General features: G+C 38.8%; 3 protein-coding genes across 3 annotated transcripts in view; all 3 read left to right on the forward strand.

Annotated features, from left to right (window-relative positions):
- The window catches only part of LOC133454839 (endoplasmic reticulum chaperone BiP), a 10,927-nt gene extending 547 nt beyond the window's left edge, over positions 1–10,380 (forward strand). Inside the window, exons 2-4 of the mRNA XM_061733563.1 lie at positions 523–842; positions 3,000–3,167; positions 9,513–10,380. Coding sequence (XP_061589547.1) covers positions 523–842; positions 3,000–3,167; positions 9,513–10,075 — 1,051 coding nt within the window. The 3' untranslated portion in view covers positions 10,076–10,380. The remainder of the gene's footprint in view (positions 1–522; positions 843–2,999; positions 3,168–9,512) is intronic.
- Positions 1–25,000, forward strand: part of LOC133454881 (cylicin-2-like) — a 121,812-nt gene that overhangs the window by 47,277 nt on the left and 49,535 nt on the right. The gene's annotated exons all lie outside the window — the stretch shown is intronic.
- On the forward strand, positions 17,264–20,562 carry LOC133454495 (E3 SUMO-protein ligase ZBED1-like). The gene is made up of 3 exons (XM_061733219.1): positions 17,264–18,371; positions 18,936–19,564; positions 19,658–20,562. Exons 1-3 carry the CDS (start codon positions 17,900–17,902, stop codon positions 20,039–20,041), a joined length of 1,485 nt encoding a protein of 494 aa, XP_061589203.1. The 5' UTR covers positions 17,264–17,899; the 3' UTR covers positions 20,042–20,562.

Raw genomic sequence — 25,000 nt, forward strand, 5'->3', positions numbered from 1 at the left:
TCAAAATTTGAAGGGGAAAAAAAGGTCAAAATTTGAAGGGGAAAAGGAGGTCAAAATTTGAAGGGGAAAAGGTCAAAATTTGAAGGGGAAAAGGTCAAAATTTGAAGGGGAAAAGGCCAAAATTTGAAGGGGAAAAGGCCAAAATTTGAAGGGGAAAAGGCCAAAATTTGAAGGGGAAAAGGCCAAAATTTGAAGGGGAAAAGGCCAAAATTTGAAGGGGAAGGGGAAAAGGCCAAAATTTGAAGGGGAAAAGGCCAAAATTTGAAGGGGAAAAGGCCAAAATTTGAAGGGGAAAAGGCCAAAATTTGAAGGGGAAAAGGCCAAAATTTCAAGGGGAAAAGGCCAAATTTTCAAGGGAAAAGGAGCCACGGGTTGCCGACACCTTGTATAAAACCAGAATTGTCATTAGATCTTCACTGTGGTGACTTTTTACGTAGTTTTATTCCTATATTTCATTCGTACATTGATTTAGAGGGTCATGTATAGTCATGGAAACTTGTTTTAACGGTGTTTCCCCACCAGGACCTGTTCCCTCCACCATGAAGGAAACGTGTTGATTAAAGCGTGTGTTCTCGTTGATTTAAAGCGTGTTTCCCTCCACCAGGACCTGTTCCGCTCCACCATGAAGCCCGTCCAGAAGGTGCTGGAGGACTCGGACCTGAAGAAGCCCGACATCGACGAGATCGTGCTGGTGGGCGGCTCCACCCGGATCCCCAAGATCCAGCAGCTGGTGAAGGAATTCTTCAACGGCAAGGAGCCGTCGCGCGGCATCAACCCCGACGAGGCCGTGGCGTACGGCGCCGCCGTGCAGGCCGGGGTTCTGTCGGGCGAGGAGGACACCGGTAGGTTCATGCCTAACGGTGCCGTAGCTGAAATCAGGGCTGCGTCCCAAATCCCACGTCCACCTAGGGCTGGGGATAGGGCTGGGCGATTTTGGACAAAAATATATATTTTTTTTTTTTTTTTTTTTTTCTGAAAACCGGATTTTCGATTTTTTTTTTTTTTTTTTTTTTTTTTTTTTTTTGGTAAAACTACAAAAGACAATGGAATAAATTGTTTCAAATTTAATTACATATATATATATATATATATATATTACAAAAAACACTATATATATATATATATATATATATATATATATATATATATATATATATATATATATATATATATATATGTATATATGTATGTATATGTATGTATTAGGGCTGGGCGATTTTGGAAAAAAAAATAAAATCCCAATTTTTTTTTTTTTTCTCAAAACCGGATTTTCGATTTTTTTTTTTTTTTTTTTTTTGGTAAAACTACAAAAGACAATGGAATAAATTGTTTCAAATATTTAATTATATATATATATATATATTACAAAAAACACAATGGGCGCATTGCATCATTTGGCGCGTGGGCACATTTATATAAAAAAAAAAGAAAAGGCGTTTATATGCACCTAATGATCGCAAAAAATACAGTATGTATTAGGCTGGGCGATTTTGGAAAAAAAATAAAATCCCTTTTTTTTTTTTTTTTTTTTTTTTCTGCAAACCCGATTTTCGATTTTTTTTTTTTGGGTAAAACTACAAAAAACAATGGAATAAATTGTTTCAAATATTTTATCTTTATTTTTTAAAGAAAAATAGCAAACAAATGTCCCTATTGGGAATGAAGTGCAATTGAAAGATCCTGTAAATCCTCGAGTTTAGTAAAGTGACAACATTTACCATTTTCTTGACCAAACAAAGACGACTAGACGAACTCCGTCTGTAATGCAGCTGCAAAAAAGGAAAATCCATTTTCCTTTTTTTAACATCGTCTTAATTAAAAAAATCCGATTTAGATTTAAAATCGATTATCGCACAGCCCTAGTCGGTACTATCCATACTCATTCTGGAGAAAATTATCAGTGTGGATTGATGGACACTAGTTAAGCAGAAACTTCCCACAATGCAATGCAGCGATTGTTAAGTGATGCGTATATGTCATAAGTATAATATTCCTGGTAAGATACGTTTACATACACATAGGGCTGTGCGATTAATCGATTTTAAATCTAAATCGGATTTATCAAATCAAGACGATGTTAAAAAAAGGAAAATCGGAAAATGGATGTCCCTTTTCTGCAGCTGCATTACAGACGGAGCTCGTCTAGTCGTCTTTGTTTGGTCAAGAAAATGGTAAATGTTGTCACTTTACTAAACTCAAGGAGGATTTACAGGATCTTTCAATTGCACTTCATTCCCAATAGGGACATTTGTTTGCTATTTTTCTTTAAGATAAAATATTTGAAAACAATTCATTCCATTGTTTTTTGTAGTTTTACCAAAAAAAAAAATAGAAATGGAAAATCGTGTTTTCAGAGAAAAAATCTGGATTTTATTTTTGTCCAAAATCGCCCAGCCCTACATACACAGGTACAGGCCTGTGTATTATCCTTTTTGTTTTCTACGTATTAATCATTCTGTATGTGCAGGAGAGGTGGTTCTGCTGGACGTTTATATACGTATATAAATGATTTATTATCTTTAGGGGAGGTGGTTCTGCTGGACGTTTATATACGTATATAAATGATTTATTATCTTTAGGGAGGTGGTTCTGCTGGACGTTTATAAATGATAAATTAATAATTCTGTATTTGTAGGTGAGGTGGTTCTGCTGGACGTTTATATGTTTATAAATGATAAATTGTTATTTTTAGGAGAGGTGGTTCTGCTGGACGTTTATATACGTATATAAATGATAAATGATCTTGTATTTGTAGGGGAGGTGGTTCTGCTGGACGTTTATTACCTGTTTATGAATGATTAATTGTTATTTTTAGGGGAGGTGGTTCTGCTGGACGTTTATATACGTTTATAAATGATAAATGTTATTTTTAGGGGAGGTGGTTCTGCTGGACGTTTATATATGTTTATAAATGATAAATGATCTTGTATTTGCAGGAGAGGTGGTTCTGCTGGACGTTTATATACGTTTATAAATGATAAATGATCTTGTATTTGCAGGAGAGGTGGTTCTGCTGGACGTTTGCCCCCTGACCCTCGGCATCGAGACGGTTGGAGGAGTCATGACCAAACTGATCCCCAGAAACACGGTGGTTCCAACAAAGAAGTCCCAGATCTTTTCCACGGCCTCGGACAACCAGCCCACCGTCACCATCAAGGTTTATGAAGGTAATTATCACTTAAAATTAGTTAAACTTAGTCACCATCAAGGTTATGAAGGTAATTATTAGTTAAACTTAGTTAAACTTAGTCACCATCAAGGTTTATGAAGGTATTTATCACTTAAAACTAGTTAAACTTAGTCACCATCAAGGTTTATGAAGGTAATTATTAGTTAAACTTAGTTAAACTAGTCACCATCAAGGTTTATGAAGGTATTTATCACTTAAAACTAGTTAAACTTAGTCACCATCAAGGTTTATGAAGGTAATTATTAGTTAAAATTAGTTAAACTAGTCACCATCAAGGTTTATGAAGGTATTTATCACTTAAAACTAGTTAAACTTAGTCACCATCAAGGTTTATGAAGGTAATTATTAGTTAAAATTAGTTAAACTAGTCACCATCAAGGTTTATGAAGGTATTATCACTTAAAACTAGTTAAACTTAGTCACCATCAAGGTTTATGAAGGTAATTATTAGTTAAAATTAGTTAAACTAGTCACCATCAAGGTTTATGAAGGTATTTATCACTTAAAACTAGTTAAACTTAGTCACCATCAAGGTTTATGAAGGTAATTATTAGTTAAACTAGTCTAAACTAGTCACCATCAAGGTTTATGAAGGTATTTATCACTTAAAACTAGTTAAACTTAGTCACCGTTTATGAAGGTAATTATTAGTTAAACTAGTTAAACTTAGTCACCATCAAGGTTTATGAAGGTAATTATTAGTTAAAGTTAAACTAGTCACCATCAAGGTTTATGAAGGTAATTATCACTTAAACTAGTTAAACTTAGTCACCATCAAGGTTTATGAAGGTAATTATCACTTAAACTAGTTAAACTTAGTCACCATCAGGTTTATGAAGGTAATTATCACTTAAAACTAGTTAAACTTAGTCACCATCAAGGTTTATGAAGGTAATTATTAGTTAAACTAGTTAAACTAGTCACCATCAAGGTTTATGAAGGTAATTATTAGTTAAACTTAGTTAAACTTAGTCACCATCAAGGTTTATGAAGGTAATTATTAGTTAAACTAGTTAAACTAGTCACCATCAAGGTTTATGAAGGTATTTATCACTTAAACTAGTTAAACTTAGTCTCCATCAAGGTTTATGAAGGTAATTATCACTTAAAACTAGTTAAACTTAGTCACCATCAAGGTTTATGAAGGTAATTATTAGTTAAACTTAGTCACCATCAAGGTTTATGAAGGTAATTATCACTTAAAACTAGTTAAACTTAGTCACCATCAAGGTTTATGAAGGTATTTATTAGTTAAACTAGTTAAACTTAGTCTCCATCAAGGTTTATGAAGGTAATTATTAGTTAAACTAGTTAAACTTAGTCACCATCAAGGTTTATGAAGGTAATTATCACTTAAAACTAGTTAAACTTAGTCTCCATCAAGGTTTATGAAGGTAATTATCACTTAAAACTAGTTAAACTTAGTCACCATCAAGGTTTATGAAGGTAATTATCACTTAAAACTAGTTAAACTTAGTCACCATCAAGGTTTATGAAGGTAATTATTAGTTAAACTAGTTAAACTTAGTCACCATCAAGGTTTATGAAGGTAATTATCACTTAAAACTAGTTAAACTTAGTCACCATCAAGGTTTATGAAGGTAATTATTAGTTAAACTTAGTTAAACTTAGTCTCCATCAAGGTTTATGAAGGTAATTATTAGTTAAACTAGTTAAACTTAGTCACCATCAAGGTTTATGAAGGTAATTATTAGTTAAACTAGTTAAACTTAGTCACCATCAAGGTTTATGAAGGTAATTATCACTTAAAACTAGTTAAACTTAGTCACCATCAAGGTTTATGAAGGTAATTATTAGTTAAACTAGTTAAACTTAGTCACCATCAAGGTTTATGAAGGTAATTATTAGTTAAACTAGTTAAACTTAGTCACCATCAAGGTTTATGAAGGTAATTATTAGTTAAACTTAGTTAAACTTAGTCACCATCAAGGTTTATGAAGGTATTTATCACTTAAAACTAGTTAAACTTAGTCTCCATCAAGGTTTATGAAGGTAATTATCACTTAAAACTAGTTAAACTTAGTCACCATCAAGGTTTATGAAGGTATTTATCACTTAAAACTAGTTAAACTTAGTCACCATCAAGGTTTATGAAGGTAATTATTAGTTAAACTTAGTTAAACTTAGTCACCATCAAGGTTTATGAAGGTAATTATTAGTTAAACTTAGTCACCATCAAGGTTTATGAAGGTAATTATTAGTTAAACTTAGTTAAACTTAGTCACCATCAAGGTTTATGAAGGTAATTATTAGTTAAACTTAGTCACCATCAAGGTTTATGAAGGTAATTATTAGTTAAACTTAGTTAAACTTAGTCACCATCAAGGTTTATGAAGGTAATTATTAGTTAAACTAGTTAAACTTAGTCACCATCAAGGTTTATGAAGGTAATTATCAGTTAAAACTAGTTAAACTTAGTCACCATCAAGGTTTATGAAGGTAATTATTAGTTAAACTTAGTCACCATCAAGGTTTATGAAGGTATTTATCACTTAAAACTAGTTAAACTTAGTCACCATCAAGGTTTATGAAGGTAATTATTAGTTAAACTAGTTAAACTTAGTCACCATCAAGGTTTATGAAGGTAATTATCACTTAAAACTAGTTAAACTTAGTCACCATCAAGGTTTATGAAGGTAATTATCACTTAAAACTAGTTAAACTTAGTCACCATCAAGGTCTATGAAGGTACGTCTTTATCATTCTTATCACGCTGCCAAGTCATAGAAACCTTTTGGTTAAAATGTGTCTGAACCCTGGTGTGTGTGCAACGGTGTGTGTGTGTGTAACGGTGTGTGTGTGTGCAACGGTGTGTGTGTGTGCAACGGTGTGTGTGTGTGCAACGGTGTGTGTGTGTGCAACGGGTTTATAATAGTTTTGAATTTTTCAGTTTAGTTTTATTTCCTTTTGAATTTTTCTCCTTCAATTCAGTTAGTTTTATTTTTACTGTGGGTTTGCTAGTTTTTATTCGTTTTTTATATTTTCAAAAATGCTTAGTTTTAGTTTAGTTTTTATTAGTTTTAGTTTTGATGTCCCGGGCCGTGAGGCGTTCAGGTGCTGTGAGGCGTTCAGGTGCCGTGAGGCGTTCAGGTGCCGTGAGGCGTTCAGGTGCCGTGAGGCGTTCAGGTGCCGTGAGGCGTTCAGGTGCCGTGAGGCGTTCAGGTGCCGCGAGGCGTTCAGGTGCCGCGAGGCGTTCAGGTGCCGCGAGGCGTTCAGGTGCCGCGAGGCGTTCAGGTGCCGCGAGGCGTTCAGGTGCCGCGAGGCGTTCAGGGGCCGCGAGGCGTTCAGGGGCCGCGAGGCGTTCAGGGGCCGTGAGGCGTTCAGGGGCCGTGAGGCGTTCAGGGGCCGTGAGGCGTTCAGGGGCCGTGAGGCGTTCAGGGGCCGTGAGGCGTTCAGGTGCCGTGAGGCGTTCAGGTGCCGTAGCTGCCAATTGGAGATAAACGGCCAGAGCAGAATAAATTGATCAAACCAAGATGCTATTATTGATAGGGACGAAAACGGAGGAAATTATATCTATAATTTCAGTTTGTTTTAGTTAATTTTATAAAAACGCAATATAGTTTCAGTTTTTTGTCTTTTAATTTTCGTTTTTATTTAGTTCAGTTAACAATTGTTTTTTCAATTTTAGTTTTCGTTATTTCAGTTTGTTTTCGTGAGCTAGGGCTGGGTGATATGGACAAAGTCATATCTCCATATTTTCTAGCTGAATGTTGATACTCCATATATATCCATATTTTTTCCTTGACATAATTGGGGTTTCCCCCAAAGCATTATAGCATAGCATCTCTGTTAGCATCTCTGTTAGCATCTCTGTTAGCATCGCTGTTAGCATCTCTGTTAGCATCTCTGTTAGCTTCTCTGTTAGCATCTCTGTTAGCATGTCTGTTAGCTTCATTTCTTAAAAAACAGTCAGTTTTAATACAAAGCCTCGTGCCAAATGTCACACAGGTTCCTTTATTAACAGAGGTCTGCACAATATCAAAATGTATAAAACAAATGAAATAAAAATAAACTGCCTCCATATATAGAATAAAAATGCTTCTTGAATAAAATAAAACAAATATCCCTTTCCTGCATAACAATTACATTAAAATACACTGTAATTAATACAATGTAGACAGTAACAGGCAGACTTTTCCACTGAGGTTGACAGTTGTGCAAATAACAAAACATTTGTGCAAATCTCAAATAAAACATTCAAGTCAATTTGTCACAAAATAAGCAAAATCATAAAAAAAATATATATATATTTTTTAATAAACGATATTGTCTCGTACCATGTCGCGTTTGAAAATATATCGATATTAAAATCTCGATATATCGCCCAGCCCTAGTGTGTGTCTTTACCTGGCCTGTGTTAGTGCTGGGCGGTATGACCAAAAATTTACATCACGGGTGTTAACCACATTTTCTAATGATTTGGAAAGGAATTTTACTTTCATGAGGAGGAAACATTGTAGAAAAACATGAATGTCCACACTAGTATAAATACAGGTTTGCATGGCCGGCACTTCTGATTCTAATGAAGGGCTGAACGATTTTTGAAAATCTAATTGCGATTTTTTTTTTTTTTTTTTCCTCCAATATTGCGATTTAATATGCGATTATTTTTTTCAAGGTCCTGTTCTCATGTATTTTTCAACTACACAAGCAATAAATCAGTCTGTTTCAAGTAGATTTTCACTTGAAATAAGTAGAAAAATCTGCCAGTGGAACAAGATTTTTTTGCTTGTAATGAGAAGATAAATCTTGTTCCACTGGCAGATTTTTATACTTATTTCAAGTGAAAATGGTCAAATAAGTTATTTTTCGAGAATTAAATTATTATTAAATTATTACGAGAATAAAGTCGTAACATGGAAGAGTGTGTTAAAATGTTGAATATTGAGCATCTTGTGAAGTTATATTTATATATTTACAATATATTTAATATTACTACTTTATTCTCGTAATTTTACTACTTTATTCTCGTAATTTTACTACTTTATTCTCGTAATTTTACTACTTTATTCTCGTAATTTTACTACTTTATTCTCGTAATTTTACTACTTTATTCTCGTAATTTTACTACTTTATTCTCGTAATTTTACTACTTTATTCTCGTAATTTTACTACTTTATTCTCGTAATTTTACTACTTCTCGTAATTTGGCTACTTTATTCTCGTAATTTGGCTACTTTATTCTCGTAATTTGGCTACTTTATTCTCGTAATTTGGCTACTTTATTCTCGTAATTTGGCGACTTTATTCTCGTAATTTGGCGACTTTATTCTCGTAATTTGGCGACTTTATTCTCGTAATTTGGCGACTTTATTCTCGTAATTTGGCGACTTTATTCTCGTAATTTGGCGACTTTATTCTCGTAATTTGGCGACTTTATTCTCGTAATATGGCGACTTTATTCTCGTAATTTGGCGACTTTATTCTCGTAATTTGGCGACTTTATTCTCGTAATTTGGCGACTTTATTCTCGTAATTTGGCGACTTTATTCTCGTAATTTGGCGACTTTATTCTCGTAATTTGGAGACTTTATTCTCGTAATTTGGCGACTTTATTCTCGTAATTTGGCGACTTTATTCTCGTAATTTGGCGACTTTATTCTCGTAATGTGGCGACTTTATTCTCTTAATGTGGCGACTTTATTCTCGTAATTTGGCGACTTTATTCTCGTAATTTGGCGACTTTATTCTCGTAATTTGGCGACTTTATTCTCGTAATTTGGCGACTTTATTCTCGTAATTTGGCGACTTTATTCTCGTAATATTATGACTTTATTCTCGTAATATTACGACTTTATTCTCGTAATTTGGCGACTTTATTCTCGTAATTTGGCGACTTTATTCTCGTAATTTGGCGACTTTATTCTCGTAATGTGGCGACTTTATTCTCGTAATGTGGCGACTTTATTCTCGTAATGTGGCGACTTTATTCTCGTAATGTGGCGACTTTATTCTCGTAATTTGGCGACTTTATTCTCGTAATTTGGCGACTTTATTCTCGTAATTTGGCGACTTTATTCTCGTAATTTGGCGACTTTATTCTCGTAATTTGACTACTTATAATATTATGACTTTATTTTTGTAATTTCCTTCTTTTTTTTTTTTCTTAGTTTGACCCTAATACTCCGTCGTAGGAATCTGGATAGGATAACATAGAAAAAAATAATAAAATACTTAATCGATTCCAAATCGTCACGTGACGCATCGTGATGCATGGACACATGGATGAATTGCCCCCACCTCTAACGGTGTGTTTTTACCTGGCCTGTGTAACGGTGTGTTTCCCCTCCTACCTGTGCAGGTGAGCGGCCCCTGACCAAGGACAACCACCTGCTCGGCACCTTCGACCTGACGGGCATCCCGCCCGCGCCGCGCGGCGTCCCGCAGATCGAGGTCACCTTCGAGATCGACGTCAACGGCATCCTGCGCGTCACGGCCGAGGACAAGGGCACGGGCAACAAGAACAAGATCACCATCACCAACGACCAGAACCGGCTCACGCCCGAGGACATCGAGCGCATGGTGAACGACGCCGAGCGCTTCGCCGACGAGGACAAGCGGCTGAAGGAGCGCATCGACTCGCGCAACGAGCTGGAGAGCTACGCCTACTCCCTGAAGAACCAGATCGGAGACAAGGAGAAGCTGGGCGGCAAGCTGTCGGACGAGGACAAGGAGGCCATCGAGAAGGCGGTGGAGGAGAAGATCGAGTGGATGGAGTCGCACCAGGACGCCGAGCTGGAGGACTTCCAGGCCAAGAAGAAGGAGCTGGAGGAGGTGGTGCAGCCCATCATCACCAAGCTGTACGGCAGCGCCGGCGGGCCGCCGCCCGAGGGCGGCGAGGCCGAGGAGAAGGACGAGCTGTGAGAGGGCGAGGCCGTTCCCTCGGGGCCGTTCCCTCGGGGCCGTTCCCCTCGGGGCCGTTCCCCTCGGGGCCGTTCCCTCGGGGCCGTTCCCCTCGGGGCCGTTCCCCCGGGGCCGTTCCCCCGGGGCCGTTCCCTCGGGGCCGTTCCCCTCGGGGCCGTTCCCCTCGGGGCCGTTCCCCTCGGGGCCGTTCCCCCGGGGCCGTTCCCTCGGGGCCGTTCCCCCGCCCTCCGGCTCATCCACATGTACATACGGAACTCACGGGACTCTAACGAGAGGAGCGGCGGGCAGGGGGAGGCGGGGGCGGGCAGGGGGAGGCGGGGGCGGGCAGGGGGAGGCGGGGGCGGGCAGGGGGAGGCGGGGGCGGGCAGGGGGAGGCACGACCAGCTGGACCTGAAAGACTTTGAGTTTCAGTTTGTTTTGAAGCGTCGTCTTCGCTGGAGGCGGAGATCGGCCCGGATGAACACTGCCAAAACTCAAAATCCTGAGAATATTTGTCTTATTTCTAGTTAAAATGTCTCATTTTTGGGCCAACAAATCTCATTACACTTAAAACAAGAATCATCACTGGAAAAAACTACAATTTTCACTTAAAATAAGTAGAAAAAAATCTGCCAATCTACTTGAAACAGGTGAAAATTGTAGTTTTTTCCAGTGATGAGTCTTGTTTTAAGTGTAATGAGATTTTTTGACTAAAAATGAGCAATTTTAACTAGAAAAAAGACAAATATTGTCGTTTAGATTGTGAGTTTTTGCAGTGCGAGGCTTGTTTTTGCTGCTGTTCTCAGGCAGATCATGGTTTGATCGGGGTGATCGGGGTGGGGGGGGTCATCGGGGGGGGGGGGTGTTGGGGCGTCATCTGAGACCACAGGCAAAGCTAAAGGCTATTTATTTGAGTTGGATCATTGTATCTCTGAAAGACATTGAAATAAACATTTGATACAAACTTGATGTGCTGATGTTCATTGACTTTAATTTACGTAAGACCAGCGTTAAACCAGCGATAAGCGTTTCGCGTGTGTTTTGTGCGTTTTTGCGTGCGTACTTTCGTTTTTTCGTGCGTTTTTGCATTTGTGCGATTTGCGTTTTTTACGTGCGTTTTTTCCTGCGTTCGTGCGTTTTGGCGTGCGTGCGTTTGTGCGTTTTTCGTGCGTTTTTTCGGACGTTTTTGCGTGCGTACTTTCGTTTTTTCGTGCGTTTTTGCGTTTGTGCGATTTGCGTTTTTTACATGCGTTTTTTCCTGCGTTCGTGCGTTTTGGCGTGCGTGCGTTTGTGCGTTTTTCGTGCGTTTTTTCGGACGTTTTTGCGTGCTTTCGTTTTTTCGTGCGTTTGTGCGTGCGATGTGCGTGCGTTCGTTTTTTACGTGCGTTTTTTCCTGCGTTCATGCGTTTTTGCGTGCGTACGTTTTGGCGTGCGTGCGTTTTGCGTGCGTTTGTGCGTTTTTTCGGACGTTTTTTCGTGCGTTTTTGCGTGCGATGTGCGTGCGTTCGTTTTTCGTGCGTTTTTTCCTGCGTTCGTGCGTTTTTTTTTTTGTGCGTTTTTTCGTCAGCGTAGTCATGTCCCCTTACTCTGGACCATGTCCTTACTCTGAGTTGGAAAAATCTTTTTTTTTTTTTTTTTTTTTTTCCCCGATTCTGCATCGATTCTCAGTTGCTGCGCGGACGGCCCGCCCGTGGGCCGTCCAGTTCGGTGCACACTCACTCCAAAATTTACAAAACTAGGTCATTTACAAATCTTGCTTAGAAAGCTAAGATTCTTGTGATTCCAGCAATATAAACCACTTCAGGTTATAATCTTAGCCGCTGGTACAAATCCACACGACAAACAAAGATTTGTGCAGAATTTACTCTTTGAGGATTCTGGAACAGTCCAGGTAAAAATATTCCCACAAAAATCGTCTGGTTACATTCAGAAAAGGTCCAGTAGATCCAGTAAACCAGGAGTCGTCAACCCAAAATGTTTTAGATCCATATTGGACCAAAAACACAAAAAACTAATATGTCTGGAGCCGCAAAAAATGAAAAGTCTCGTATCAGAATTAGAATGAAGAAACACATGCTGCATGTTTCTATATTAGTTAGAACTGGGGGAAGATTTTGTTTTTCATTATGTACTTTGAAAGTATTTAGTCCAAAATACATTATACCGTATTGTCCCGAAATATAAGACAGTGTTTTTTGCATTGAAATATGACTGAAAAAGTGGGGGTCGTCTTACATTCGGGGTCTAGACGTTATACCCATTCACACCGCTAGATGGCGCCAGATATCTTTAAAGTGAATGCTGAACTTAACTCCCCAGGACAAAGGAACCCCTGTCACGAAGAAGAAAAATAAAAAATATAAGAAAGAAAAGAGGAGAAAATAAGAGAAGAGATAACAGAAAGTGGAGAAACGTAGCGACAATCTGGAGAAAAGTGTGAAGTTCGGCAGGTGAACCGGCAGCTGAGGAGAAGTTATGATGCAAACTTCAAGATAATGATTTCAATGAGCCAAAATAACAGGCTTTTTCTCTCAAATATATTGTTATAATCATTTGTTTCAGATGTACTGTCATTATATTCTGTATAAAAATTGAATTTGGTGTTCAAAAAGTCTTTCTTGAAACTTGAGTCTTGAAAAAGGGGTCGTCTTATAATCGGGACAATACGGTACTACCAGTAAATATCCATAAACAGCCTCTTCATCTCCACCGTCGTCGGAGAAGCACATGTTATTTGTTTCCACGTCTGTAACTCCGTCCTGCACGTTTTCAGACGGGGGAGCGCGATGCTAAAATGGAGCGTACTCTCCTTTTGATTGACAGGTCATCCGGCCAATCAGGAGCTTCCTGTCCCCTCGTGTTGGGGCGGGACGAACACGTCCGGCTTTTTGTCATGAGAAAAACGTAGGCAATTGCAGCTTTAGAATTTAGAATTAAAGGAGCCGTCTGTAAGAAATGTCCAAAACTGGTACTGCAGTCACTTTCCAAATATTGTTGAGCGGCGTGTACCCTCCCCCTCCCCCCCCCGACCAGAGGTTGCCAGGTAGGCTGCAGAATGCAGCAGGAACGTAGGCTGCCATGGCTGCCATAATTAGAGCTGAGCTGGCAACCCGGATGCTGAAACAATACTGACTTGGTGATTGGGAGATAGGTGGAGGGTGGAGCTTCAGAAACAATACTGACTTGGTGATTGGGAGATAGGTGGAGGGTGGAGCTTCAGAAACAATACTGACTTGGTGATTGGGAGATAGGTGGAGGGTGGAGCTTCAGAAACAATACTGACTTGGTGATTGGGAGATAGGTGGAGGGTGGAGCTTCAGAAACAATACTGACTTGGTGATTGGGAGACAGGTGGAGGGTGGAGCTTCAGAAACAATACTGACTTGGTGATTGGGAGATAGGTGGAGGGTGGAGCTTCGGAAACAATACTGACTTGGTGATTGGGAGATAGGTGGAGGGTGGAGCTTCAGAAACAATACTGACTTGGTGATTGGGAGATAGGTGGAGGGTGGAGCTTCAGAAACAATACTGACTTGGTGATTGGGAGATAGGTGGAGGGTGGAGCTTCAACATAAACATCAGTTGAGGGCTGCAACTCCTCTTTTTAAACTGGAATATCCTGGCTTGAGTGCTGTTGTCAGTGACATAAGTATTTGAAATGAACATGATTTTTAAATGTCTGTTGACATATCGGGGTCATTTTATGATTCGTTTTATTATTGCTCTTAGATACAGCTCCTTTAAAGTTTAGCCCCTTGAGATGTAACATCTCATTTTCAAGGGGGTCCCATAAAACAATCAACATTACAATATATTACGTTACAGTTTAGACATACATGACATAAAACACACACACATCTGTCTCCCCCTCCCACACACAACCCTAACACATTAGTTACTAAGTAGACTAATTGAATAATCGAAACAATGAGATAAATATAACATAACAGAGAAAAATAAATAAATAGAAAAAAGGACACAAAAAATACATAAATAAATTAAAAACATAGGCAATATGTTTTAAGATGGAAAAAATGACAACTTAAAACAATGAAAAGAGGTAATAGAACGCAAAAAGGGGAAGATTATTCCAATCTGATGGAGCTTTAAAATAAAATAATCTTTTACCTTTAACCTCTTTTAAAATTCTAGGAACAAAGAAAAAAGGAAAGTTCATACGTCTGAGTGAGCATGGAGAGTTATATAGAATCATGAGTTCTGTTAAATATGGAGGAAAAACTGTGAAAATAAACACATTTAAAAAGGAAGTGACAGTGAAACTGAAACCAGTTCAATAATCAAACACAAAACAATGATGTTCTGAAAGGAAAACGTAACACAAATCTACATAATGAGTTAAATACAGTCGGAGGTTTAAGATGGAGATCTGGAGTATTTAATATAGTAGTTCAATAGTTGATTGAACGGTAAAGTGAAGCTTTTTTAACAGTATAATCAATGTAAGGTTTAAAGGTTAAAGTTCCGGGTCCAAAGTCCAAGATATTTGAATGTGTCGACTTTATCAACAAGAGATTCATCGGAAAAATAAATATGAAAATCAGATAAACGGGATCGGAGGTGACGTTACTGAAAACCTGATACAGGATTTATTTTTGTTCAATATGATACCATATAAATGTGTATATATTTATATATATATATATATATATATATATATATATATATAAATATTACCATATTAAAATCAAGCTGTAAAGGCATTCGCCCAGAAGATGGTGCCAAACCCGCGGCTCTAGAGCCGCCTGACCCTAGTGCTATATTCTTAGTCAGTTGCGTTTTTAGCTATGGGCTTCCGAGGCTGGAGCCCCGAATGTATTTCCTCTAGCCCCGAACCTAAAACACACCCCCCAAAAAAAAAAAAAAAAAAAAAAAAAAAATTTTTTTTTTTTTTTTTTTTTTTAGGACTTAGGCGCTCGGGATTTATCATAGGCGGTGGGAAGATCGGCTTAGACGGTCGCCCAAAATTTCTTTATGGAGGAAAAAAGACTATACTATACTGCACTGCACTTAGCCACAGACCTGAGGAAAAAGACTCTTGATTGACGGTCATCACCCCACACTAAGTTACCCAATCACAGCACCCCAGACAAAAACACACCCACACAATGAACCTGTTACCCCCAATCAATAACAAACACACCTGGGTTACTACTCCCTAATCAACTAGAGTGATTGCACCTGTATAACATCATGGATAAAGGCACGGCACTAGTGGAAAAGGAAAGGTAGAGAGAGAGAGACAGAAAAGAGGAATGCATTCTGAAGTAACTTTAGCTAAATAAACATAATAAAGATGGATATTAGAAGCTTTTTTAACAGAAAAAAAACCCCATTGTTGAGGCTGAGAAGGACAATGTGGTGGTGGAGTCTGAGAGCGACACAGCAGCTCAGCCGGATAATGAGCCTATCTTCAGGTAAGGACTACCAGCTAGCGTACCATGTAGCATTATTCTAGCTAGCTAGCTAGCTAGCTGCCAACCAATTAGCAATGAGATTCTGAGGAAAAGAAATTCGCTCAAATGCTACACAGAAAGTTGCTAACAATGGGCAATGGAAAATAAGCTTTCTATTATGATACAATATAGCACTAGCTAAACTAAGCCATAGCACTCACTAGCTTTATTAGCTAGCCAGTAGATTACAACTCACTACGTGGTATTTTGTGCATACAAAGAGGCAGCGAACATGTCCTCAGATAACAGTTGGGGGATACTGTGTGTACGACTGATTTAATGAGACAAAAATAAGACAGGAATAGTGACTGTGTGGTTACATGCAGACCATAATCCGATTATTGTAGGTTCATGGCGAACTAGTTGGCTTATTCGATATCAACATTTATGCCAATTGTTTATAAACATTTAGGGGCCTGATTTACTAAAGGTTTGCGCGTGTAAAAACTTGTTCAGTTAGTACTTTTGCCCTGATGAATAATCAATATGGGGCGTACCCGCCAGAAAACGCTAAATACTGGGAGGGGAAAATGCAAATAGGTTAATTTACCACACGCAATGAGATTTACCAAGCCTGAAAGTTATTGCGGGGATTGTGATTGCGTCTGTATTTAATACGTTCGAAAGGAAAGTGCTAATCTGCCCAGCATTACGCACCGATGGCTGCTGTTATTGTGGCAAGGAGGCGACATCCAAAATCAAAGAATACGCAGAGAGAGAGTCTTTATTCTGCTGCATGCTATTTTAAAAATGGTTGCACAAGTTTTATTAAAGGCCACTTTTTCTTTAGTTCTTCGCCTTATATCTTGCCACCTTCTCTTATTGTGCCCCCCTCCACTCGCCCACAAGCAGGCCAAGCCTTTGTGCCAAAACTTTGTATTTTATTGATTACTTATCTTATTGAACGTGAAATCATCCTTCGTAAATTACATTTAATTAAAACCCGTGCTTATTAATCACAAAACACAGGTTAAACATCATGACCAAATCCGCTCCGACCCGCTGTGTCAGGATCAGCGCAGACAGACTGCAGCTTCGCCTGAATTATGGTGCCGCGTTAAATCGACGGCGTACCCTACGCCGTAGGCTCTGCGTTGGTGTAACGCGGGACCATAAATCAGACTTAAGTCCCTTTAGGCTAATACTGTGAGAAATAACCTCTCATAATAGCGGTACTACAGTTAATAAATGTAATAAATGCTCCTACTGCTGTTTCTGCTGGCTACTGAGTCCCCTAAGTGGCGAGTGAGTTTTAACTCCTTAATTACTAACCAGCGTCAGAATCACGCACAGTAAACAATCTGTGATGTTAGAGAGCCACCTGTTGGTCAATTTAAGCAACAGCGTCGCCAGCTGCTTGACAGTGGCTCAACTCATATTAGTTTACTGTTTTTGTTGTTATTATCTACGCAATTGTGGAAAAAAATGGCAAAATAAATGAAAAACTGTGAACAACCGCATTCCGTAGGCTATTCGGTACTCAGTATTCAGCCAAGTCTTTAATTTTATTCGGCTTCAGGTTCGGCCTCCAATTTTCATTTCGGTGCATCCCTAGTTTTTTCGGTGGGAAAGGGGGATTCTGGCCATTGTAGAAGTTTAAGATATAATTATCTTCATTTCAAGATTTATTCATGCATGAAGAATTACCCATGATGATGAATGCGTGTTATTATGTTATCAAAATGCATCATTCTTTGCAAAAATTCAGATTTTTTTGTGTGTATTCTTGCTAGGGCTGAACGATTAATTGCATTTGCGATAATATCGCGATGTGATAAAACGAGATTTTCTAACCGCAAAGGCTGCGATTTGACTGGTCACGTGATCTGATCATGTAAAGGCTGATTTATGGTTCCGCGTTATGCGTGCGCGTCGCCGCGTAACCTACGGCGTAGGCTACGCCGTCGATTTAAGGCGGAACCATAAATCAGGCTTGACGCACGAGGGAGCAGAGTGGGAAGGCAGAGCCGGGAGAGAAAAAAAGTCAACGTCGCCGCGTACATATTTACAATGGCCTCCGGCTCTGCAGAAGCTGACACAGCGGAAAGCTTGGTACCAAAGAGAAGCAGCACGTCAGCTGTATGGAATTATTTTGGATTTAAAAGAGAAGATGCTGCGCAACGTCAGGTATTTTGCAAAACGTGCCTTGCTGCGGTGGCTACCTCACGAGGTAACACCACGAACCTGTTCCAGCATTTAAAAAAACACCACAAAGCCACGTATGATAGTTGCATGGCTAGAATGCCAACGACCAGTGCTTCACCTAAGCCAAGTACCAGCCGACAGGGATCCCTGACCGACCTGTTCGAGAGTATTACTCCTTACGAGCATAACTCGAAGCGGCACGCAGAAATAACTCATAGCCAAGGACATGATGCCCATTCGTGTAGTGACCACGCCTGGGTTTATTGATTTGGTACGCACACTGGATAAGCGGTACCGAATGCCGTCACGCACACATTTTAGCCAGGTAGCCATACCTGCGCTATATAAAAAATGCAGACAGAGAGTTGCAGCGGAGCTGAAAACAGTGGAGTTTTTTGCAACGACAACTGATCTTTGGTCAAGCCGCAGAACGGAGCCATACCAAAGTCTAACGGTGCATTTTATCGACCAAGACTTAAAACTCAAGGCGCGCTGTCTTCAAGTGTCCTATTTCCCGGACGACCACACGGGAGAAAACATTGCAGCCGGCCTGAGAGAGGGTCTCGCCGGCTGGGATCTACCGGAAGAAAACCACGTCTGCATAACGACGGACAACGCAGCTAATATGGTGCTGGCAGCACAGCTGAACGACTGGACCAGACTGCAGTGTTTTGGGCACAGATTACATCTTGCCATCGGTACGTAAATTAATATCATAACGTGTGTGTGTGTGTGTGTGTGTGTGTGTGTGTGTGTGTGTGTGTGTGTGTCTCTGTCTCTGAACAGGACTGTCTCAGAAAATTAGAATATTGTGATAAAGTTCTTTATTTTCTGTAATTCAATTAAAAAAACAAAAATGTCATACATTCTGGATTCATTACAAATCAACTGAAATATTGCAAGCCTTTTATTATTTTAATATTGCTGATTATGGCTTACAGTTTAAGATTAAGATTCCCAGAATATTCTAATTTTTTGAGATAGGATATTTGAGGTTTCTTAAGCTGTAAGCCATGATCAGCAATATTAAAATAATAAAAGGCTTGCAATATTTCAGTTGATTTGTAATGAATCCAGAATGTATGACATTTTTGTAATTGCATTACAGAAAATTACAATATTCTAATTTTCAGAGACAGTCCTGTATGTGTGTGTGAATGGTGAATGTGAGAGGTAGAGAATGTGTATTTATTTCAAAGTTGATAACCTTGTTTCACACAAGACAAATTGTATAAATTACACTGTTCTATTTTGTATTACAGGACATGCACTCAAAGATGACAGAGTGTCAAGAGCAGTAGGGCTGTGCAAGAAGGTGGTGGGGCACTTCTCCCACAGTTGGAAGAAGAAGGCAGCAATGAGTGAAGCACAGAGGGAGCTCAAACTTCCTGAGCACAGTCTTATTACTGAATGCCCAACAAGATGGGGATCCAAGGAAATGATGATTGCCAGGGTGCTAGAGCAGCTCAAAGCCATTTCGCAGGTGTTGTCTGGTGACCGATACGCACGCTCCCTCATCCCAACCTGGCAGGATATTGACGTGTTGGAGTCTATTCACAAGGCACTGCATCCTCTCCTGGACTTTACAGATGCTCTCTCAGGAGAGGAGTATGTGAGCATCTCCTACCTCAAACCAGTTCTTCACCTTCTAGCCACATCAATCCTGGCTGAAGATCAAGAGGACACTGACCTGACTAGGTCAATCAAAAATAAGGTCCTGGCATACCTCAATGAAAAGTACAAGGACCCCATCATCCAGGAGCTTTTGGATGTTGCATCCTTCCTGGATCCCAGGTTTAAAACCCGGTACATCACTGCGGACAACATTCCCACTGTTAAGACCCGACTCAAGACTGAAATGTTGGAATCAGCAAGGCGTGCATATAACCAGGTTAGTAATAATTATGTATCTATGATATCACAAACAGATTTTATATTTATTGATTTGTAATCTATACTAATTGCTTTTTTTTTCATCTGGAAGGAGAAGAGGTCTCGAACCGAAAGCACTCAAAGTGCACAGCCCTCTGGCGAGAAGGTGAAGAAGTCTCTTGGCAGTTTCTTCAAGACTGCTGTGGCCTCTTCTGCTTCTCCCGTGCAACCTGAAGATGTCGCTGAGGCAGAGTTAAATAGTTACCTCATGACCCCTGCCATTGATGGAGAAGATGACCCCTTGGCCTGGTGGAAGGTGCACAAGATCAACTTTCCACGACTGTGCAATATGGCCCGCAAGTACCTCTGTGTCCCTGCCACAAGTGCTCCTTCAGAGCGTCTTTTCAGTGCTGGAGGGAATATCGTTACTTGCACTCGCTCATCTTTAAAACCAGCAAAAGTTGACATGCTGGTTTTCCTGGCAAAAAATCTGTGATCTCCTGAGAGCCATACAGAAGAATTTGCACTTTAATATGTTGTGTGCTGCTGTTACTGAGTGAATATATTTTCATTGAATGTTCAGGAAGTTTTTTTTTTTCCTCCTTAAAATTTAATAGTAACATACACTAGTTTGTTTTGTGTTCATTGGGAGTTAATGCCCAGTTGGTTAAAGCAGATATTTGTTGTTTTTACTTTTCCTGCACTGAAGTGTGTGTGATGTTACTGACTGGAGATCGGTAGCTTTATTTTTTATATCTGTGTATTTTATTTATTTATTTATTTATAGACTGTCCTGCTAATTTAGACAGTGTTTAAGAAGTGCAATCCACATGTTTACATATGTTTTGTGAAATGTGAAGTTAGACATGTTAAAGAGGTAAAGCCACAGTTTTGTTTTCTTGTTATCTGTGCTTTAAATAAATCTGATATTGTTTATTATGAAACAGATTGATTTATTGCTTGTGTAGTTGAAAAATACATGAGAAACAGGACCTTGAAAAAATAATCGCATCTTAAATCGCAATATTGAGGAAAAAAATCGCAATTAGATTATTTTCAAAAATCGTTCAGCCTTAATTCTTGCATTGATAAAAGATGTGATTATGGAGCTTTGAGACCACCAGAATGCACCATTTTGAGTCTATTTTTCAAAATTTTCTGGGGGGGCATGCCCCCGGACACCCCTAGAGGGTTTGGCCACGTTGCGCCCTCACTCTTCCACGTCGAGAATTTTCCTCTGTTTTTAGGACAAGCCGTTCTGATGCCTGTATTTATGCGTTTTTCATCATCAAAAAGAGCATTAGCCCCTGATGTCTTTGGGTCCTAAAAACGCCCCTGGTTTTAACATGGTTTCTGTAGGAGGACAAACATGACACAAACATTCTAAACGTTTTCCAAAGCTGTAAAAATGTGTAGAATAAACATTACATTTCAACATTTGTGTTAAAGATTTGCGTCTGAGCTGCAACACACGTTTCCACCAGCAGGGGGCGCCAAAGAGAAAAATAACTGAGGAGAAAAAGAGGATTCAAAAAAAATAAAATTCTTAAAATAGGTAAAAACTAAACAATATGAAGGTTTAATTACTTTAAATCCGGATTAAATCCTTTTTATTTTATTTTTTTGTTGTAATATTGTTGCTGGTGTTTCTATGTAATTTATGCTGAGTCATTTAAATTCTGATTAAATGAAAACATTTACAAAAAAGTGGAGTAAACTTGATTAATTCACGTATTAACAAATAGAAAACTACAATTTAAAAAAATAAATTAAAACATTTAAAAAAAACAAATCCTTAAAATATATAAAAACTAAACAATATGAAGGTTTAATTACTTTAAATCCTTAAAACGTATAAAAACTGAACAATATGAAGATTGAATTACTTTAAATCCTTAAAACGTATAAAAACTAAACAATATGAAAGTTTAATTACTTTAAATCTGGATTAAATCCATATTTCTTTCTTTTTTTATATATATATTTTTGCTGGTGTTTCTGTGTAATTTATGCTTAGTTGTTAGTTGAGCAAAATATGTCATTTAAATAGTGCGTTTCTACCAGCAGGGGGCGCCAGCCAGGTGGCTGTTCTTCATTCTCAGGCTTATACAAGACTTTTCATTCTAATTGGGAACTTTTTAAATTGGAATTGTCCAAATTTTTGAGAACGTATGGGAGTTCGTTAACCAAAGCTAAAAAAGCTGAAGAAGAAAATATAATTTCAGAAATAACTTAAATATCACAAAAAGCTCCTGATAATTTATCAGAAAATGATTTACAACAATTGATGCTTCTACAAAATAAACTGGATGATATTTACAAATTGAAAGCTGATGATCTTTGTTAGAAGTATTAGAAGATTAATGTTAAACATAACACGATACAAAAACTAAATATCAATGGAGTCATTACAGACGACCCTCAGAAAATTACTGTTCAGACTTTTATACCAAATTATATGAATGGAAATGTGACGAGGAATCTGCAGGAAGTTTTTTGAGATCTCTTTTGATTTGATTTGATTTGATCTTTATTCATCTTGAACAAAACAATAAAATAAAAAAAACCACCATACATCAACAACAATAATAAGGCACAACCAGTTTTATTCAAGAAGGAACAGTAAGAAGTAAACGCTTATCTAGTCCGGCCCCTTCTTGCAATATAAGAATATCCCATATATAAAAGAATAATAGTAGCAATAACAATAATACATATATACAGTATTTACCCTTCTTCTTGACATAGAAAAGTATATCAATATAAAAGTAATTAAAAGACAAGTGAGTCAATAATGGCCGGGTTTCCCAGATCCAACCTCTCTTAAGGATTTAAGAGAGGTTCAAAGAAGGTTTGAACTAAGAGACAACCCTAAGATACGGGTGTTTCCCAGATGACTTCTTAACACCGTCCTTTAGTTTCGCTCTTTCAGAAGCTCTTTGGAGCAGCTGTCCGGTTCTGAAACCAAATCAATCGATGCCAGGCAAATCGATCACCGATCTCTATCAGCGCATTTTCACACGCAGCACTGCTGCCTAACGCACTAATTCACTGCTGCCTGTGCGTTACAATGAAAAATTAAGATGATAAATATAATTCAATGACCCTTTTTCATCCAAACGGTGCGTTACTCCGTTATTTCTGGCTACAGTGAGGCTTTTTTTCCCCACACGCAGAAACCGGGAGGAAACGTGGTGGGCGTGTGTGTGCGTTCAAAAACATGAGCCAAGAGAAGGCGAGTTTCGCAAATCGCAACGTGGAATTACAGCAAACCCTGGTTTTTCGCAGGGGTTATGTTCCAAAAAGAACCCGTGATAAGTGAAATTCTTTTTACAATTATAGAGGGCTTCAGATTGCAGAGATCATCCCCGCCTCGCACGTATTCCTGCTCTTCTGATGCTGCTGCATCCCGACTCGCGCTGTATACAGCGCGAGTCGGCAGGTGGGTTTTTTCAAGAGAAGAAAATAGTTATGGGTCGTTGTCTTCGCTCTTTTTTCTTCTGGGTAAAAAGATTCTTTAATATAAACCGACACCATTGATTATATTTGAGACTGTAATGAACGATTCATCAAAGGATCCCGTTGATCAGCTGCTGCTTCCCTGTCATCACATAGGTGCGCTCGGGCGCGGCGCAGGAGGATCGGTGTCACGGCTGCCTGACAGCCCGGTCCGACAGCACGTCCAGGGGACTGAAGTGCTGACGCACGAATGCGTTCATATAAACAGTTCTGCTTCGCGCACGGCGACGCGGTTGATTTGCAGCGAGAACATGCTGTATAGCAGCCAAATTATCAAATAAATGATAGTTATGATGATCGTTTTATTTGTGCGTAATGCATAAAGCATATACAGGAACACACTTGTTATTCCTTATTTTTCTTTTTTTTCCCCCTTTGCTGTCACCAATAAATGCTAAACAATATAAATCTAAAGTATAAAATAGATCAAAACTTGGGCGGTGTGCATTGTTTTAATATCTCATTGCTTGGTGTAATATTGATTTGCCTGACGCGGCTGGATCTGTGAGTCTTTGTTCACTAAGATGGTTGTAAAGACTGGGTCAGCAGCATCTTTCATTTCCTTCTTAATGAAAGAGATACTTAAGCTAAGAGCGACTCTGGGAAACGCGATTTTCTTTCACAGGCTCCTTAAGAAGGTTTGAAAGAAGTCTTTCGCTGTTAAGAACTACTTAACTGATCTGGGAAACCGGGCCAATAAAAGTAGCTAAAACGAAAGGCATCAAGCCCAGTAGAGAAGAAAAAAACAAAAACAATCACCATAATAAAAGTTGCTAAAAAGAAAGAAAAGCATCATGCACAGAAGAAAAAAAGACAATGAAAAAAAATAAAATAAAAAATCATGGTCATTATAACATCAAATGTTGGTAGTGTTGAAGAATATTACAAAGTCCAGTTCAAGAGTCCGCTGTGGTATTGAGAGATTTTATTCTAGCCGGCGTTCAGCTGACAGATACAGACAGTGTCTGGTTCGGTGGCTGACACCGAGTGAAATTGGAACAAGCTTCTTATACAAGAAGTTAAAGCAAGAATACACCAATCAGGCGAGAGACAAAAAGTAATTTACAGTCGGATGTGACTCGGGCCAAATGTCATTATCAGACATTTGTCATGACTGTCACAGACCTCCAAATCACCCCATAGGGTGCTCTCGTTGATTCAAATCTGTTTGAACCAACTTCTGAGGTGTCGGGACCTTCACATGGGGTAGGAAATTGGAGTCTCAACAAAAGTTGTTGAGTCCAGTTGTCTGTTTGAGCCAACTTCCGAGGTGTCGGGACCTTCACATGGGGTAGGAAATTGGAGTCTCAACAAAAGTTGTTGAGTCCAGTTGTCTGTTTGAGCCAACTTCCGAGGTGTCGGGACCTTCACATGGGGTAGGAAATTGGAGTCTCAACAAAAGTTCTTGAGTCCAGTTCAAAGCCCTGTAGGGGGTAGGGGCTGGAGCTTCCCATGACAATGTGGCTCGACAGTAGTTCAGTATGAGAATCTGCTTATAGCAGCGTTTGCGTCCTACAGAAACTAAATCAATTGACCTTGATCTAAAAGTTTTATGTGACAAGCCCTTAGCATTACAGGAAATGATCTCAGCTGTAGAACACCTTAAACTTAATAAATCTGCAGGTTCTGATGGAATCACCTCAGAGTTCTATAAAGCTTTCTCTAAACAGCTTCTTCTCAGAATGTTTCATCATGAATCTCTTCCTCCCACCCTAACCCAGGGCCTCAGAACTTTAATCCCAAAACCAGAAAAAGATGTACTTCTTATTGACAATCTGCGTCCAATCTGTTTACTAAATAATGATTACAAAATATTTGCATTGACATTTGCCAAAAGAATAAAAACGGCCTTAGATTTCATAATCGATGAAACGCAATCATGAAAAACAGACAAATCTCCAACAATATTAGATTAGTTTTATATATATATATATAT

Source organism: Cololabis saira, chromosome 11 (assembly GCF_033807715.1).
Source record: "Cololabis saira isolate AMF1-May2022 chromosome 11, fColSai1.1, whole genome shotgun sequence".
Lineage (NCBI taxonomy): Eukaryota > Metazoa > Chordata > Actinopteri > Beloniformes > Belonidae > Cololabis > Cololabis saira.

Excerpts from the sequence above, each read along its gene's own strand:
- LOC133454495 (XM_061733219.1), top strand. The coding sequence starts at position 17,900 with ATGATGCCCATTCGTGTAGTGACCACGCCTGGGTTTATTGATTTGGTA. Across the intron at positions 18,372-18,935 it reads CAGATTACATCTTGCCATCG|GACATGCACTCAAAGATGAC; the intron begins GTACGTAAATTA and ends TTTGTATTACAG. Across the intron at positions 19,565-19,657 it reads CAAGGCGTGCATATAACCAG|GAGAAGAGGTCTCGAACCGA; the intron begins GTTAGTAATAAT and ends TTCATCTGGAAG.